The sequence below is a fragment of the Cucurbita moschata genome, unplaced genomic scaffold (genome assembly GCF_002738365.1).
Source record: "Cucurbita moschata cultivar Rifu unplaced genomic scaffold, Cmos_1.0 Cmo_Scf00029, whole genome shotgun sequence".
Lineage (NCBI taxonomy): Eukaryota > Viridiplantae > Streptophyta > Magnoliopsida > Cucurbitales > Cucurbitaceae > Cucurbita > Cucurbita moschata.
Window position 1 is genome coordinate 1,012,525 of NW_019268545.1, and position 17,890 is coordinate 1,030,414.

Consider the following 17,890-nt stretch of genomic DNA (forward strand, 5'->3'; position numbering starts at 1 on the left):
ACACTTGTTAAAGTTTAGGGATTTATTAGACAATTTTAAAGATTAAAAAACCGAATAGACATAAATTTGAACACAAGCTTGTAATTTTTCTTTCTAGGAGTTAATTTCCCGACCAATCATAGGAAAATTTTCAGACCCGACAAAAATCCAGTTGATCTAACTATTCATACTATTCATGATTAGGAAGTGAGCAAAGAGACATTAACCCTAAACTTTTAATTTTATGTCGAGTAGATCGGTGAACTTTTAAAAAATCGGATGTCAAAAACCTATTAGACTCAAAAATGAAAGTTCGAGGATTCATAGGACAAATTTGAAAAAGTTGAAGACCTATTAAACACTCGTTAAAGTTCATAGTTCTATTAGACACTTTTAAAGGTTCAAAGATCGAATAAACACAAATCATAAGAACATTTTCAGATCCAACGAAAACCCAGTTGATCTAACTATTCATCCCGACCAGAAACGAGCAAACAGACATTATACTCAATGTTTGAATGTTGATTTTGTAGTTACCTCGAAAGCGCTTTCAAACAAAGATCCTAAATACAAACATATATGCTTCATACGAGGTGTTCGAGTGGTTCGTGTTGTTCGAGTAATTTCTTTCTTACTAGAAGGAAATCGTATGAATAATGAAAGTAATAATCACCACGGAATTGTAGGCTCAGATGCTTACTTTTATCTTGAAATCTGTAACCTAGAAAAAGACATTCCACTGCTCACTTTCTTGTTCAGTCCCACAGCTCAAAACCCTAATTTTTTTTTCTTCCCAATAAGATTCTTCGAGAATAAAAATCTCCTCGTTTTATTCGTACTTTTTTTTCTTTTTTTTTTTTTAAATTTCTTCTTAATTCAATCCATCTTCCATTTTATTTCAATCCCAAAACAGAACAAAAAGATATGAAATTGAAAAATAAATAAATAAAGAGCTTCAAGAAATGTACATATATCTTACAAATTGATCAATCTGATGATCTCTTAGAGATCTTCTGTCCATTTTCGATGTGAGTTCGAGTCGAATCTGGACCGTGTCCAAGCCTGAGCTCTAGATCAAGTTCTTGGTTTCCATTTTCCATGGACGTCGAGAACTGTTGTTCAGATCGAGAGAAATTACTCTCTCCGAGCCCTCTGAGACGGTGGTCGTTCACTGGAAAACCCCGAGACATCGCCATGGAGGGCAAAAAGCTATTGAAGGAATGATTGGACACGGAGAAAAGAGAAGGGATATTGATCCCACCATTAACACTATTAGGGTTTGGGAATTGGTAGAGAAGGCACAAGCCTCCACCATTAAAATCAGGAGGTGGGATGATGAAAGAATTGGAAATCGAGGAAGATGACGAAGAGGGTTTCGTTGTATTCGACAGAGGAGCTTGATGGAGGCGAGCACGGTCGCGGCGGTGAACATTCATATGACCTCCTAGGGCTTGAGCTGATTTGAACTCTCGTCTACAATAAGTGCAAGTATATGACCTAGGAGGCCAAGTAGTTCCCATAACATTACGAGTGTCCTCGGCGAAAGCTCTGACTTCCCACGAGTCATCGTCATCGGCATCTGTAACGACGTCGGGAGTTTGCATAGGGTTTAAACCGTTAAGATTCCACCCGTCACGAACCGTTTCAGGCAAAGAAGGATCGTGTTGGAATCCAAGCTCAAGCTTAGTAGCCATGGAAAAAGATGAATTGATATTTGAATAGATAAAGAGGTATGATTGAGTTGAAAGTATAAAGGGGAATGGGTCTTCTCAAGTAAGAGGAAGGAGACAAAATGAAACCCTAAAATAGGTGATATCACCAAATTTTGACACTTAGCTCTCTTTTATAATAAAAACCAATTAAAAGAACATTGTAAATTTCATCTTGAAGCGAAAAAAACAAGAAAAAAACCAAACACCAAGAACAACCTTAATGTCTTGTCTTAACATAATAAGACTAAGATCTTGTTAAGCTAATTAACTTAGTTAGGCTGTTGGATTTGAAGTAATGGGTTTTAATTAGGTTTCTGGAGTTTAATGTAGACAAATACGATCCGACCAAGTTCATTATTGTTCATACTTAGAAACCATGACCCACGACCCTCCACAATGGTATAATATTGTCTACTTTGAGTCTAAGCTCTCGGGGTTTTACTTTTGGTTTCCTTGTACCAATGAAGATAGTATTCCTTACTTATAAACTCATGATCTTTCTTGGATTTTGATCTTTAGATTTAATTATAATCTAGAATATAATCTTCAACTTTGATTTATTTTTGTTTAGTTCAATGAGTTTGAGTTAAGGATGGAAAATGATCGTGATTTGTTTTTGTGTACGTTGATTTGGGTATCGACATGGATTGATAGAAAGTGATAATGACTCGTTTTCTTATTTTATGATATCTAGATAAAGAGTTGATAATACCGACATGAAGGGACCGAGCCTTTTTATTTTTTATTTTTTTTATGTGGTTCGAGTACGTTGAGAATGACAACTTAAAATTTCTAGTGCAAAATGAAATGGACAAACTCCATATCACTCCAAATGTTAGGTGAAAAAATTCTTTCATGCTTTTTTATTTTTATTTTTTAATATTTTTCACGACTATAATAAATAGAAACGTTGTAACTCTTGTGTTCATTAATTCATTAATAATGATCCCAAGCTAAAATTTAAAAAATATATTAAAATTTTCCACAACCAAAACATATATAGTATAATCTTATTATCCCCATAAAATTCTCGTGGCACAATGAAAAGAGCTTATTTTGTACTTAAACGTATATTTCTTCAATCATTATGGTGAACGTTGAAACGGGTCGATGCTAATCAGAGAGAGCGGGCATGATCCAAGGGAGAAAGAAGGTGAGGGAGACCGAGGGAGAGAGAGATGACACGATCGAGGGAGCTGATGCACGATGACTATTGACTTAGTCAACAAGTTCGACTTAGCTCAATCATATCTACGTCAAATAAAAACTCAAATCTCAAAACTTAACGAACACACCGTACAACAATCGAGAGTAAATAGATACTTATATATATATATATATATATATATAAAGTAATTTTATTATATATAAGTTCATCAATATGCTATGTCCCAAATAATGTAGATATTAATTTATTTCTTTATTGCATTGCAATGAGAACTGGTTTCAGAATGGGCTCCGGCCCAAATATAATGACTTTGCACGTTATGGGCCAAATCAAAGCCCGCTAACCGGCCCAATTAAAAACGTGTAATTTGTCTAAAAAATCCTCTACATTTTCAATAATTACGACACTACCCTTAGACTTTTAAAAAAATAAAAAAAATACTCTTACCCTTAATTTTGGACCGATTAATATTTTATTTAAAAAATAAATAAATAAATAAGTTTCATTAATACCCTCCAATTTTTTTTAATATATATATATTCTTATCATCAGTACTAATTTTGAAAAAAAATATAGATATAAAAAACGGGAAAATTTCTCTACTGAGAGTCCAATCTCCATAACTTCTCTGTTCCCATTCGGTACTACAAGTTGTTTTAGATTTTCGTTCAATATTTCAATACCAAATTCGAAACAAGAATGTGTCGGGATCCGAATCTGATAGATCTTAATATATGATTGTATGCTATGGAAGAACATTTTTTAATTGATAGACCAAAACTATAAATTAATATGAATAATCGACTTTGTATATCCCTAGATTATCTAGACCTTGACCTAAATAATAAATTATGAGCAATGACATGACTATGCTATCATTATTTAAATTTATCTTTGATAGGGGAGAGAATCTATGGGGGTAATGAGAGTGTGACTAGATTAGATTATATGAATATGGTTCATAAAAGCATATATTAAAAGGAATAATGATGATGTTATAAGTTGAATTGCTTTTATTTCATCACTTAGTTGGCTTTAAAAAACATTGGTTTATATTTATTATATTTTTTTGTCCATTTATGAATTCCCATATTCAAAGTTGATAAGAACAAAAATTAATATCATATAGTTTCTAATATTATATGCTTACATTGAATTGATAATTTTAAATAAAAGAGGCAACTTTCATGTGTATTAACGTGGAAATCCAAGAATAAGGGGACAAAATTCTTCAATTTTTTAATAAAACAATTTTTTACCAACGTAAAATCAACCCCGTAAATGGGACGATCACGAAATGAACCCTAGAATACGTTAGAGTGTTTGTGAGTTGGGTTAGGTTAAATTTCAACGGTTGAGACGGTGGATTTTTTCAACCTAAACAACTCTTATTAAATAATAAATTCAACCTAACCCAATCATAAATTTTTTTGGCTCGACTCCTTTCTTTGGAGCCCTCAAACAAAGTACACCCTTTGTTCGACACTTTAGTCACTTTTGACTACACCTTCGTGGCTCACAATGTTTTGTTCGATATTTGAGGATTCTATTGTCATGGCTAAGTTTAGAGCATGGCTCTCGAACAAAGTACACAATTTGTTCGATATTTGAGGATTCTATTGTCATGGCTAAGTTTAGAGCATGGCTCTCGAACAAAGTACACCCTTCGTTCGATATTTGAGGATTCTATTGTTATGGCTAAGTTTAGGGCATGACTCTTGAACAAAGTACACCCTTATTCGATATTTGAGGATTCTATTGTCATGGCTAAGTTTAGGACATGGCTTGATACCATGTTACGACACTTTAGTCACTTTTGACTACACCTTCGAGGCTTACATTTCTTTGTTCGATATTTGAGGATTCTATTGTCATGGTTAAGTTTAGGGCATGGCTCTGATACCATGTTATGACACTTTAGTCACTTTTGACTACACCTTCGAGGCTCACATTTATTTGTTCGATATTTGAGGATTCTATTGTCATGACTAAGTTTAGGAATCACGGATCTCTACAATTGTATGATATTGTCCACTTTGAACATAAGGTCATGGTTTTACTTTGAACTTCCCCAAAAAAACCTCATACCAATATAGATTAATAATAAATTCGAGTTGATTCACCCAATCTAATTTTACGAAAACTCATGAACAAAATTCATAAAATTTTCATTTATTTAAATTCAATCCAATTCAAATATGGGTTGAGTTGATCATATTTTTCAAATTATCAGATCATTTGAACATGTTCGAAGATCTCGAAATGATTTTCCGAGAGAGTTTTTAAAACTCTTTTTCTATCAATAATTGAATGAATTTGTTCTCGTATTTCGTTGATATACTTAATATATTTACGACGCCCATAGATTATAGAAACCCAACCTAAAGACCGAAGACGAAAGGGCAAAATAGACATTTACTAAAATATAAAGAGGAAAACAAAGATCTAATTTTTAAACATATAAACTAAAACAAATTTAGTACATATTGAGACACAATAATTACTAAAACAAATATAATTAAGCTTTGCTAAGTACATGATTAAACCAATGCTTAAACATTTGCTTACTTTCTCCATCATTATCATGATTAAACAGAGAAACAAAACACCATCCACAAAGTTGGCTGTCTTTTAATATTGATTATTGCTAACCTTTACAATTAAATATTCAATAATATCTAAATATTTTATTCCAACCGGCAATCGAGTAAGACATATGGAAGGATAAACATGTAAATTCCTCCACACGGGAACTTAAATTTTCATCCTAAATAGTCTCTATTCATCTTTGTTCAAGGCACGACATGTTTTACTCGACAATCATGTAAAACATCTGGAAGGATAAACAAGTAAATTCCTTCACACGAGGATTTAAGTTTTAGTCTCAAACAGTCTCTATGCATCTTTGTTCAAGGAAGGACATATTTTACTTCAATAGGCGATCAGATGAAATATGTGTAAGGGTAAAGGAGTAAATTACTTCACACGAGAACTTAACTTTTCGTCCCAAATATACTCTATCCATCTTCATTCAAGGTATATTTTACTCCAATAAGAGATCGATTGAAACATATGGAAGGATAAATGAGTAAATATCTTCAGACAAGAACTTAAATTTTCATCCCAAACAGTCTCTATTCATTTTTGTTAAAGGCCGAACACGATTTGCTCCAATAGGCAATCGGGTAAAACATATGGAAGGATAAATGTGTAAATTCCTTCACACGAGAACTTAAATTTTCGTCACAAACAGTCTCTATTTATCTTCGTTCAAAGTATGACATATTTTAGTATAATGGGCGATCAAGTTAAACATATGGAAGGATGAACGAGTAAATTTCTTCGCACGAGAACTTAAATTTCCATCACAAACAGTCTCTATTCATCTTTGTTCAAGGCAGGACATGTTTTACTCAAACAAGCAATCGGGTAAAACATATGGAAGGATAAACATGTAAATTCCTCCACACGGAAACTTAAATTTTCGTCACAAACAGTCTCGATATGACATATTTTAGTATAATGAGTGATCAAGTTAAACATATGGAAAGACAAACAAGTAAATTTCTTCACACGAAGACATAAGTTTTCGTCCCAAAGAGTCTCTGTTCATATTCATTCAACTCATAATGGTAATTAAAAGTTAGACAAAGTTTGGGCAAGCATGTGCATTGGATGAATGGTGGTAGGTGCTTGGGAACACTCAAAAGATTTATGTAGATTTGAGTTAGTCAAAGGAAAGACTAAATCATTAAAGACTCCGAAAGTTATGTTTTTTAAATGGTAAAACATAGGAAATTTCTTGGTTTGTCAATCATACATAATAATTTATTCAATTAAAGAAGTCTTTGGTTCAATGGAAACCAAATAAGAACTTCATACGTAATCCTACGATGTATATGTACTACTCTATATACGGCTCGTATGTGTGAATATAGATCCATCAAGCAATTCACACATTTTCTGAGCCTCGTACTAGTCGGGCTAGCATCTCTAGTGTTGTTGTCGGACACCCGAAAGAGATAGTAACGGTCATGGCATCATGTTAAACATGACAATCCTTTTCCTTTTCATTATATAAAAATTCAAAATTATTAATGTAACGGTATGTGGTTGACATACAAGACTATCGTATTCAAGTAATAATTTAAAGGGCTCATAGCATAGGATAAGGTTAGATGTCTTATCCTATTAACACTATTGATACAGTCCATTTTGTAATAGTTACAAATAATTTGATCCAAATCGTTCACGTGGAAACATGAGTGGTGGAGTTCTTACAAAACTAAAAAGGAGAATTTAGTTTACATTTGAAAATACAAGTGCCGATTTATTTTCTTGTTTAGGAAGCTCGGGAGGTGTTGATGTAAGTAGTAACTTCTATCGTTGTTGAAGCTTTCTCTCTTAGGCTTTTCTTTCTGTTTGTCCTTTCGGAAAGGGTTTAAAAAATGGCTCGGTAGCTAAAAAAGTTAAGTCAATCTCAATATAAATCAACCATTTTTGGGTCGTATCACGGAGTCAAACCACTAATTTGTCTACACTCTATCATGATAGAATAAAGAAAGACGGAAAAACCTCCAAAACGAAAAGTCATAAATGTTTCGGTTGAATTTTAGGGGGCGTCTGGGTACAAGGATTTATCTTCGTTCAACCTGAAATTGTTAAATCAGAATTTGTACACACCTGATTGGATAGTGAAGTATATCGAGACCTAAAACTAAAAACTAAATCTGAGTTAGTTTAACTAAACCAAAATCCTTCTCGGGTTTGTGTTAGTTTTAGATATGGCAAGTTTTCAACTCGGAAATTCAGTTTAAATCTTTTGTTTTTGATAACCTTTTAAAAAATAATATATTTATTTAAATCTAAATAAATAAATAAATATATTTATTCAGATACATGCACATACGGCTACTACTTACGTATTTAATCTTTAAAAAATAGATAAGATAGATAAAATTAAATAATGATATTACATGTCACGCCGTTTGAATATAATAATATAATATGAAATGTCGTCTTGTTTATACAAATTTTTAAATAATTTTTTATTTGTTGGACACTACATATTAAATTTTTATTGAATAAAAAAAATAAAAGATGAGATTTTTGGGAGTGAAGATCACGCGATTCGAAAAGAGCGTGGGAGTAGGAAATGAAAGGATTTTGGAGGACCACCCGAAATTTAAGGAGAAGAATTAGAAGTGAAGAGAGAGAGAAAAAAAAGATACAGGGCGGTTCCCTATGTAACATGACAGACACATCGTGGCCGACAACCATAGGGTGTCACTCTGGGGCTGTGACCTGGACTTGCACGTGAATGTCACCCACCGTCTTCCTCCTCACGCTTTGGCTTTGGTGTTCATCGTTAAGAAACCAAATTAATATTAATTTAATTTAATTTTTTAGTCAATATTCAAAACCTAAACAATTTTTTTTTTCTTTTAATTTTGAGTTTGTCAAATGATGAAAATTAAACCCACTACCTCCCCACTTATTTATATATATATATATTCGTTTTACTCGATAAAATTCATGTTGTATGTCTCTCACTTCAATTATTCGAAACTATATGAAAGACAAAAAATTGTTTCTATACCTAAAGTGGGTGAGAGGAACGGTGAAAAATGACAATAATTGTGGAAACGTATTGACCGAGGTCATTAAAATATTTAAAAAGTAAATTTATTAGACAGAGAAAAAAGAATAACAACGCTTTTACTCGAAAGTACACTTAATTTGTTTATGAATGAGAAATGATGGGACGCTCGACTTATCCTACTCTAGTATTGTTCTTATTGTTCTTTTAAATGACCTGATCTGGTAGCTGTACTATGCTATATATTATTAGTGACAACGAAACCAATAATGATAGTGTCTCTTACTTATATACTCGTGATTTTCCTTTTAACTCGTTAATGTGGAAGTCCAACAATCCTCCGTACACCATTGAACCGACCCTAGACGAGGCCTCCAATAGAACTCTGGCATGAATCTTGACGAGGCTCGCAACTTCTTTTCTGGAGCACGTTGGTAGTCCAACAAAACCCTAACTAGCACGAATCTTCACGAGGCTCACACTTCTTCTTTGGACAACATTGTTAGTCTAATAGAACTTTACTCTAGCACGGATCTTCACGAGGCTCACAACTTATTCTCTAGAGCACATTGCTAGTCCACTACAACTTTACTCTAGCACGGATCTTCACGAGACCCACAACTTCTTCTCTAGAGCACATTGCTAATCCAATAAAACTCTACCCTAATACGAATCTTCACGAGACTCACAACTTCTCTCAAGCACATTGCTAGTCCAATACAACTTTACTCTAGCACGAATCTTCACGAGTCTCACAACTTCTTCTCTAGAACATATTACTAGTCCAACAAAACCCTACCCTAGGACAGATCTTCACAATGCTCACAACTTCTTCGTTTAACAATTAAGAATTCTATTGATATAACTATATTAAGATAAGAACATGACTCTGATACGAACAACAAATCTCCACAATAGTACGACATTATCCACTTTGAACACAACCAATCATGACATTACTTTTGGTTTTTCCAAAAAATCTCGTATAACATGTCCCATGCTCAACCAATTTTAAAATCGATGTAAATTAAATTACAAATATATATATATTTTAAAAAAAGAAACATTGGGTTATAAATTAATATATAGTACGAGGATACATAGATTTATATATATTTTACCAATCTTAGGAAGTATTATAAAAATAATATAATTGAACTAAGTTATTGCTTGAATCTTCAGCTAGACATTATTAGATTTTGACAAGCTGCAAAACCCTAGCCATTGCTTATTTAATAATTACTTTTTTTTTTTAATTTTTTAATATAATGTTCGTTTCTATAAAGGAAAATCTTATCTGAATAAGAATTTGTGCCAAAGTGAGAAAAAAAAACATATATTTAAATTAATAATTACCTAACTTTTTATTTATTTATTTATTTATTTTAATTTAAAGTTGGACTAATATTCTTTCTTCTTTGTAAACCCTAATTTTTTAAATAATCAAAAGCCCTTTTGATCTAAATGAATTAGGGGTTTTTTCGAATGAATAAGGTCTTATTTGGAACGACTCGAGATTATACGTATTTAAGGAAATTGCTGATGCATTAATCCGTTGCTCGTTAAGTTGGACTCAAGATTATGTGTGTAAAATTTTTCCGTCATTAACAACATTTACTAGAGGTGTTAAAAAAATCCGACCAATCCAACTTAATTTAAACACGTACGATCTGGGTTAGCACTGGGTTAGTTTAAGAGTTCTCTTAAAACTAAATTGGGTTAAACCAAAGGAAACCGAACTAATTGTTAATTTTAAAATATAAATTTTTGTACATATGTTTATTTTATTTTATAATAATTTTTTATTACTTATTTTCTAACCTCTTTAAAATAAATTTTTAACTATTTGAAATATATATTTTCAAATATATATTGAAGTTGAGTTGCTAATTTTAATTAAATATTTGAAAATAAATAGATAGATATTTTACGGATTAACATTTTATTAGGGGTGTACATTCAACCCGACAACCAAGATCAACCCAATCCAACCTGGTTGGGTTGGATTAGCATTTTGGATAGGGTTTGGTTCATTTTTCTGAACCCGAACTGAATCGGTTCTGTTTCGAGTTCGTTGGACAAAACCTTTAAGTTGACTCGAGCCAAATAAAAATATATAAAATATATTAAGAATCTTCCCGTAAAATGATTTTACTTTCATTAAAAAAAATAAATATTTAAATAAATGACCCGACCAAGAACTAAACCAACCCAAAAAATTTATGGTTGGATTTGGTTGGGTTCACCATTTAATAAGGATTATTTAGGTGGACACGAAAATTAGGTCATGTCCAAAAAAATGTCCCAATCTGGTCCAACCCCGTCCAACCCACAACCAAACACGGATTATTAACCTAACTATATATATATATATATATATCCAATCCAAACATAGATTACAAATTTGAGATTTTTTCTTAAAAAAAAATTAAAAAAGAAAAAACCAATAAAAATTGAACCAAAAGCAATGGATATTGGTTGGTCAAACCCTAATTAGGGTGGTTGGATATATCAATCTCCCTATTATTGGCTTATTCCATACAAAAATAATAATTATAATCCATTAAACATAATTTATAAACATATTTAGAACCCCATTAATTATTTATTTTAAACTTTTGTCTCATTCATAAACAAATGGATTAGATTGAGAATAAAATAAAAAAAATAAAAATATATATTAAATTACAATTAATTAACGATATGTGATTGAGGATATGTTTACGTCAGTGGATCAAAACATTTGTGTCTTTAGCTAGTTGAGCTATGTTTAGGTCAAAGATCAAATTTATTTATCGACTGTAAAGACCAAGACGTTATGTCGACCAAATTGCTGCAGATTTCGAAGTAAAATAAAATGGTCCCATGTTAAAATTTACGAGCATGGAGCTTGAAAACCCTAATGCATTCGAGCTTATTTCAATAGTTGCCACACGTGAGATTTGACCGTCTTCCTCCTAGTATTGTTGCCCGCTAGAAGAAGAAAAATTTAGTGGACTTTCCTTTCAAAACCGAAGAATGTCGTGTTAGATGAATACGACTCTCCACAATAATATGATATTGTCCACTTTGAACGTAAGTTCTCGTAGCTTTTCTTTAGTCGAGGTTAAATTATTATTTATATAAAAGCTCAACAAATATAAATTTTGTGAGTCCCATCGTAACCTAACCGAATCGTTCGATATAAAAATGGCCGTCCAAGGGTCGGATAAAGGGGACAAAAGTGGGACCCAGCCGCCGCAGGTGGAAGCCCACCCGCCCAACTCCAGCCCTCCATTGTTCTTTAATTTTAAAAACAGCAAAAGAAACATAAATAAATAAAAAGTTTGCCCTAATCTTAGCACAAAACCTTAACTCATGGTCAATTTTGTTCTAAACCCTGGTTAACTAATTTGTTTACGTCCAATAAATTCAGATTAAATTAATAAAAATATCTCATTTTATCATAAGAATACAATATTTTAAAAGTTTCAATAATATTCTTACCCGTTTAAAGAATATTAAAGTATTAGTATTTTGCTTTAAATTATTTTTATTTACCATACAATTATATATATATATAGATTTATTTATTTATTTTATTTTATTTATCTAATTTAATAATTATTCTCCAAATATTTTTAAAAATAATTTTTAAATATTTAAACGTAATTTTTAAAAATATGAATGATAAATCTTAATTAAATATTTAAAAATAAAAATTTGAATAAACCCTTTCTTTTTATTTTTTTTTATTTTTTCTATTTATTTATTTTTTATAGAAAAGCAAAAATATTACCCTTCTAACTTTTTATATATATATATATATAGAGTGACAAATTAGATATTAAGCTTTTAAATAATTATTTTTTTAACCTAAGACAACTTCAAAGGAGAAATTGCCCCACCTATTTAAAGGTAATCTAGGTAGATAATTAGTTGATTCTTTTAATTATAGTTTTAATTAAAAAATATATATCGAATAAACTAAAATTACGTCTCGATGTGAGATCATGAAAATATGATGGTTAAGGAATACTTACGAATTGATAGATGTTATGTGAAAGTAAGTAAAAAGGGTTTTGGAATATGCGTGCAGCCACAAACAACTTACCTTATACAAGTATGATCGTAACATTTGCACACGCTACAGGCAACATGCTTTGGACAAGCATGACTGTGACATCTGGCCCAACATTTAAGAGTTTTCTTAAGAAACATGTAAGTGAAAAGATAGAACAGACGTGCAACCACAAACAAGCAGCTACACAGACAACATGCCTTATACAAGCATGACTGTGACATCTGCCCTATACAAGCATGACTGTGACATTCACACGCGCTACAGGCAACATGTTTTGGACAAGCATGGTCATGACATACGGCTCAATATCTAAGAGTTTCGTAGAAAACATGTGAGTCAAAAGATTATTGATTTGTATTGATTTGTGAGGACAATCTTCACCTTCAAAAAAAGTTGAAGACAATTGAGTAACGTAGTTACGTGGTAAAGAAGCAGGTAAACGTCAAAGTAGGACATGAAATGTTACAATAATTTAATCGATCACAACTGTGAGATCCCACGTCGATTGAGGAGTAGAACGAAACATTCTTTACAATGGTGTGAAAACCTCTCCCTACTAGACGCGTTTTAAAAATCTCAAGGGAAATCCCAAAGAGGACAATATCTGCTAATAGGTCTGAAGGGAAAGCATAAAGAGGACAATATCTGCTAGCAGTAGACTTGAGTCATTACAACGATGATATAACCTTCCCGAACAGATGAAAGATTCAAATTTCTAACCTCACGGAATCTAAACTTGTGCCACAAACAAAAGGGAAAAGAAAAAAAAGGAAGAATAACAACAATTTGTCAACTTATTATTATTTTATAATCCATATACTTTAAGCTTAGAGAGAGAGAGAGGCATGGAGAGAGAAAGCTTGGGTTGTCTCTAATGGCTTCTTCTTCTTCTTCTTCTTCTTCTTTTCATGTATTTATAATTCCAAACTCCAACAGTACCATCTCAAATTGCTCTTTAAATTCATAAAAATTTCACCTTTTTTTTAATATTATTCATAGTTTTCTGTTTAATTCCTTTTCTTTTTCATCCTTATAATAAGCTTTGAGTCCCTCCATCCATGGCTGGCCTGGATTTAAGCAATCACTATATTCACCAACTTCAAAGGCCTGATTTCAACCACCACCAACACCACCACCACCACCAGCCGCCGCCGCCTCCTCCACCCGATTCTCAATCGTGTCATGACACCGAATCTCATCATCTCGCCACCGATACGGTGGCGTCTCGCCGACCACGCGGTCGTCCACCCGGTTCCAAAAACAAACCAAAGCCACCAGTCATCATAACTCGAGAAAGCGCAAATACCCTAAGAGCTCATATTCTCGAGATCGGCGGTGGCTGCGACGTCTTTGATAGCATCGCTTCCTACGCTCGCCGCCGTCAGCGTGGGATCTGCATCTTGAGTGGCAGCGGAATGGTAACGAATGTCAACTTACGACAACCGACCGCGGCGGGATCTGTGTTAACCCTACAAGGTAGGTTTGAGATATTATCGCTCACTGGATCTTTCTTACCGCCACCGGCTCCTCCCGGCACCACCAGTTTGACCATATACTTGGCTGGTGGGCAAGGGCAAGTGGTCGGTGGTAACGTTGTCGGAGAATTGATGGCAGCCGGGCCAGTGACGGTGATCACCGCTTCGTTTACGAATGTAGCATATGAGAGATTGCCACTGGAAGACGAAGAACAAGAACAAGAACAAGAACAAGATCAGGTTCAGATGCAACCACCGACATCGCACGGAAACAATAACCCATTTCCAGATCCATCTTCAGGGCTTCAGTTCTTCAATTTGCCTGTAAATATGCAGAATCAAATTCAGCTACCATTCTGAAATATTAATGTTCTTGTTCATGGGAAACTCCGAATTAAAGGTAAGAACTTTCAAAAGGTTTCATGGGATTCAATTAATAATGTCTCTTTTGTGGATTGTTGTAGTTGTTTAATTATCAAAATCTTCATCTTTTTTACTTCTTAATTTGTGTATGGTGATGAACAAATTCTCCAATGAATCCTTTAAACAATTTGGTTTAAGGGCTTAGATTTGTAATAACATTACAACTTCTTCCAATTTCTCTCTTTTCTTTAGATATAATTTGATGTTGGTATGTCCGTTGTTGATCGAAGAACACCGAAACAAATAATTGAAACAGAAAGAACAATTTGAGAAGAGAATTTCTTAGAACAGAAGAACATCAAGTAGTATGTTTTTCAATTCTCTTTGTTGCTGTTAATAGAACATACATGTAACGAATATCTATATGTCCCTTGATCGAAGAACACGGAAACGAATAATTGAAATAGAAAGAACAATTTGAGAGAATTTTTTGGAACCGAAGAATCTTAAGTACTATGTTTTTCAATTCTCTTTGTTGTTCTAATAGAGCATACATCTGATGAGTATTTACAGTATAGGAAACACTGAGTTAAAAACAGTGACAATTCTCTTAAATAAATTACATTACTAAATTTACTCGAGAGCAACTACTAACAATTCTACTGATGTTATTCGGTTTTTCCAGAAGTTTGTAACATAAACTAAGGGTTTTTTCGTTTTATATTATGGTTTTCACGAATTTGATTAAGTTTTGTCACCCTTTAATTTCATTGGCATATGCCTTGTTTTGATCAAGGGTGTTTGCACGTTCTATAAAATTTTGTTCGTAAATCATTTGATTAAGTTTTGAGATCAATTTTTGGGGTGTTGGTGGGTTAGGTTGAGTTCGTTTGAGACATTTTTAGATCCAATGCGATTGTTCGGGTTGTCAATTTTTTCAATTCAAACAATTTTTATTAGATAATGAACTCGATACAACTTAGTTTTTCTCGGTTGTGTTAGTTCAGGTTGTTTAGGTCAATTATTGAGATTTTTGTTAGTTCGCGCTATATACATTGGCAAACTATATATATATTAATGTGTTAAAAAATTATTTATATTAAGTAAGGCGAGGAACTAGGTAGGGATGGGACAGAAAATATAATTGTATCTCCAGCCCCATTTATCTAATGGGTAAGAAACATTCCCCGTCTCATCGAGGAATCCCTACCCTGCTTAGGGTGGGTTTCCCAACGGTGCTCTGGCCCCCCGGATTAAATGAACTGAATCTAGTTATAAGAGAACCCATCAACCAACTCAATCTATAATTTTTTTTATTTATTTGAACCAAACCCAAATAAGTTCATAATTCAACCCAAGCCGTACGAGTTGGGTTGTGTAACGACCCTAAATTTCTACTTACTCAAAGTCGTTACTAACGTCTCATGCTCTGCTAAAATGCGGAAGCTAACTCTTAAAAGAAGACATCATCCATAATATAAATGTTGAAAGCATTTAAAACCATCTTCTACCTCTCGAAAACACAGTCATGGTCTTATGTGTTTAAATACGAAAGAGAGAAATTAAAAACAAATACAAAATAATTTAAATCAATCAAATGCAAAACAACATATTCTAACCTAAGACTAGAAATTTCAATATGCGTCTACAAGGAGCACGTGCCACAGTCTCTGCTCGCGATACTGTCGTCCTTCGTACAAGTGCGCCTTGCCTTTACCTAAAAATTTATGTGACACACCGCCTGAGTATTTCAAAGAATACTTAGTAAGTGGCCCTATCTCTATTATGCTCTTGGGACCTATCTCTATTCTCTAGTAGTGGCTTCTAGTTTCGGACAAATTGGATGTGTAGTACTTCTCTACACATGATCCACGCGTGCGAGTGTGAATTCCCAGGGGCTCGCACACCCCTTAAACCCTCTGGTCAAGCTAATCTGTAGTGACTTCCGAAGGTCAGCAGAACCCCATAGTGTCATGCTCCCCATGAACATTGTCATCGTCATATTTGTGCGCATCCGCACTTATCGTCTCTGGGGAAGTATCTTTATGCTTATGAACATACAATGTGCATAAGGAGGTCCCTCTACATTCCATCTTATCGCCCCCTCCTGACACAACTTTCTAGTTTCATCTCTTTGTTACATTAAGTAACACATGTTCATTGGATATTTATATTAATACCATTTTCATGCTCTTAGATTGTGTCCTATTTACATTTTCATTCAAACTTCTATGTAATTTCCATATATATTTTTTAAAATTATATTTCAAATAATTAAAAAAAATTATTTTAAAGAACTACAAGAGAATAAACAAAACAATTATAAAATTAAATAAAAATAATATATAATAATAATAAATTCGGGTTTATTTGGTTCAACTCAATCTAGTTTTAGACGAACCCATAAACTAACTCTAATTTATAAAGTTTTCATTTATATGAACTCAGTTGAGCAATCTCGTTCGTTATCCAACTTAAACCATATGGGTTAACTTAAACCACATGAGTTGGGTTGGGTTGGTTTGATCGGATTTTTCGGATCATCAATTTTTTTAGCACTCTAGAGCTCAATAAGACCTAGGGTACACGACATTAATAGCAAGAGTTAAAACTATCATATTTCTTCATAATAACACAAATTATATCCTATTATTTTTAAAATCCCTATTTTGAGATTTCAACATTTAGAAGTAAATAGTTCTTATAAATTTTGGAAGTCGTTGAAAGAGATTAGTGCCTTCCAATTAAAAATGGTAAAATATAATAAAAATAATATTCTGAGTGAATTAAAAAGCCTTAATTAATTATTGGAAAAATAAATTGAATACAGTATATGATAAAATTAAAATTTTGCAAATATAACAAAAAGTCGATATGTCCGAGTGGTTAAGGAGATAGACTTGAAATCTATTGGGCTTCGCCCGCGCAGGTTCGAACCCTGCTGTCGACGGAAGTTTAATTTTTTTCCATTTTTCAAAATATATAAATATTAGTTATAAAATAAGAATTTTAAAATTAAACAAAAAAGTCGATATGTCCGAGTGGTTAAGGAGACAGACTTGAAATCTGTTGGGCTTCGCCCGCGCAGGTTCGAACCCTGCTGTCGACGAAATTTTTATTTCATTTCATTTTTCCATTTTTCTTTTAATAACTCTTTTCAACTTATTTTCTTTTTTCAATTATTTGTGTTTGGGTGTGGTTTTAGGGGTTTCCTTTTAGCTTTTTTTTTTTTTTTGATAATTTTTTTTTTGTCTGAAAAAAATTTCTTTTTTATATAAAATTGACAAAAAAATTTATTTATTTATATAAAATTTTGACCTCTTAATTTATTTCATTTTGAATAAACTCAACTAAACAATTGATTTTAGCATACAAAATTATTATAACCAATAATTCAATTATAAGAAATCATTATTTATTTAAAAATATATTATTATAACTAATAATTTAATTATAAGAAATCATTATTTATTTAAATATATATTATTATAACTAATAATTTAATTATAAGAAATCCTTATTTATTTAAAT

General features: G+C 32.5%; 2 protein-coding genes and 2 non-coding genes across 4 annotated transcripts; 3 read left to right on the forward strand and 1 right to left on the reverse strand.

Moving 5' to 3' along the window:
• Positions 1 to 965: 965 nt before the first annotated feature.
• On the reverse strand, positions 966 to 1,673 carry LOC111463970 (transcriptional regulator SUPERMAN). Its single transcript, XM_023108010.1, has one exon. It carries the CDS (start codon positions 1,671 to 1,673, stop codon positions 966 to 968), a length of 708 nt encoding a protein of 235 aa, XP_022963778.1.
• Positions 1,674 to 13,357: 11,684 nt separating this feature from the next.
• Positions 13,358 to 14,522, forward strand: LOC111463806 (AT-hook motif nuclear-localized protein 23-like). Its single transcript, XM_023107719.1, has one exon. It carries the CDS (start codon positions 13,580 to 13,582, stop codon positions 14,354 to 14,356), a length of 777 nt encoding a protein of 258 aa, XP_022963487.1. The 5' UTR covers positions 13,358 to 13,579; the 3' UTR covers positions 14,357 to 14,522.
• A 2,705-nt stretch (positions 14,523 to 17,227) lies between these two features.
• On the forward strand, positions 17,228 to 17,309 carry TRNAS-UGA. The gene has a single exon. It is a non-coding gene; the product is annotated as a tRNA-Ser (tRNA).
• A 77-nt stretch (positions 17,310 to 17,386) lies between these two features.
• TRNAS-UGA lies at positions 17,387 to 17,468 on the forward strand. The gene has a single exon. It is a non-coding gene; the product is annotated as a tRNA-Ser (tRNA).
• Positions 17,469 to 17,890: the final 422 nt, after the last annotated feature.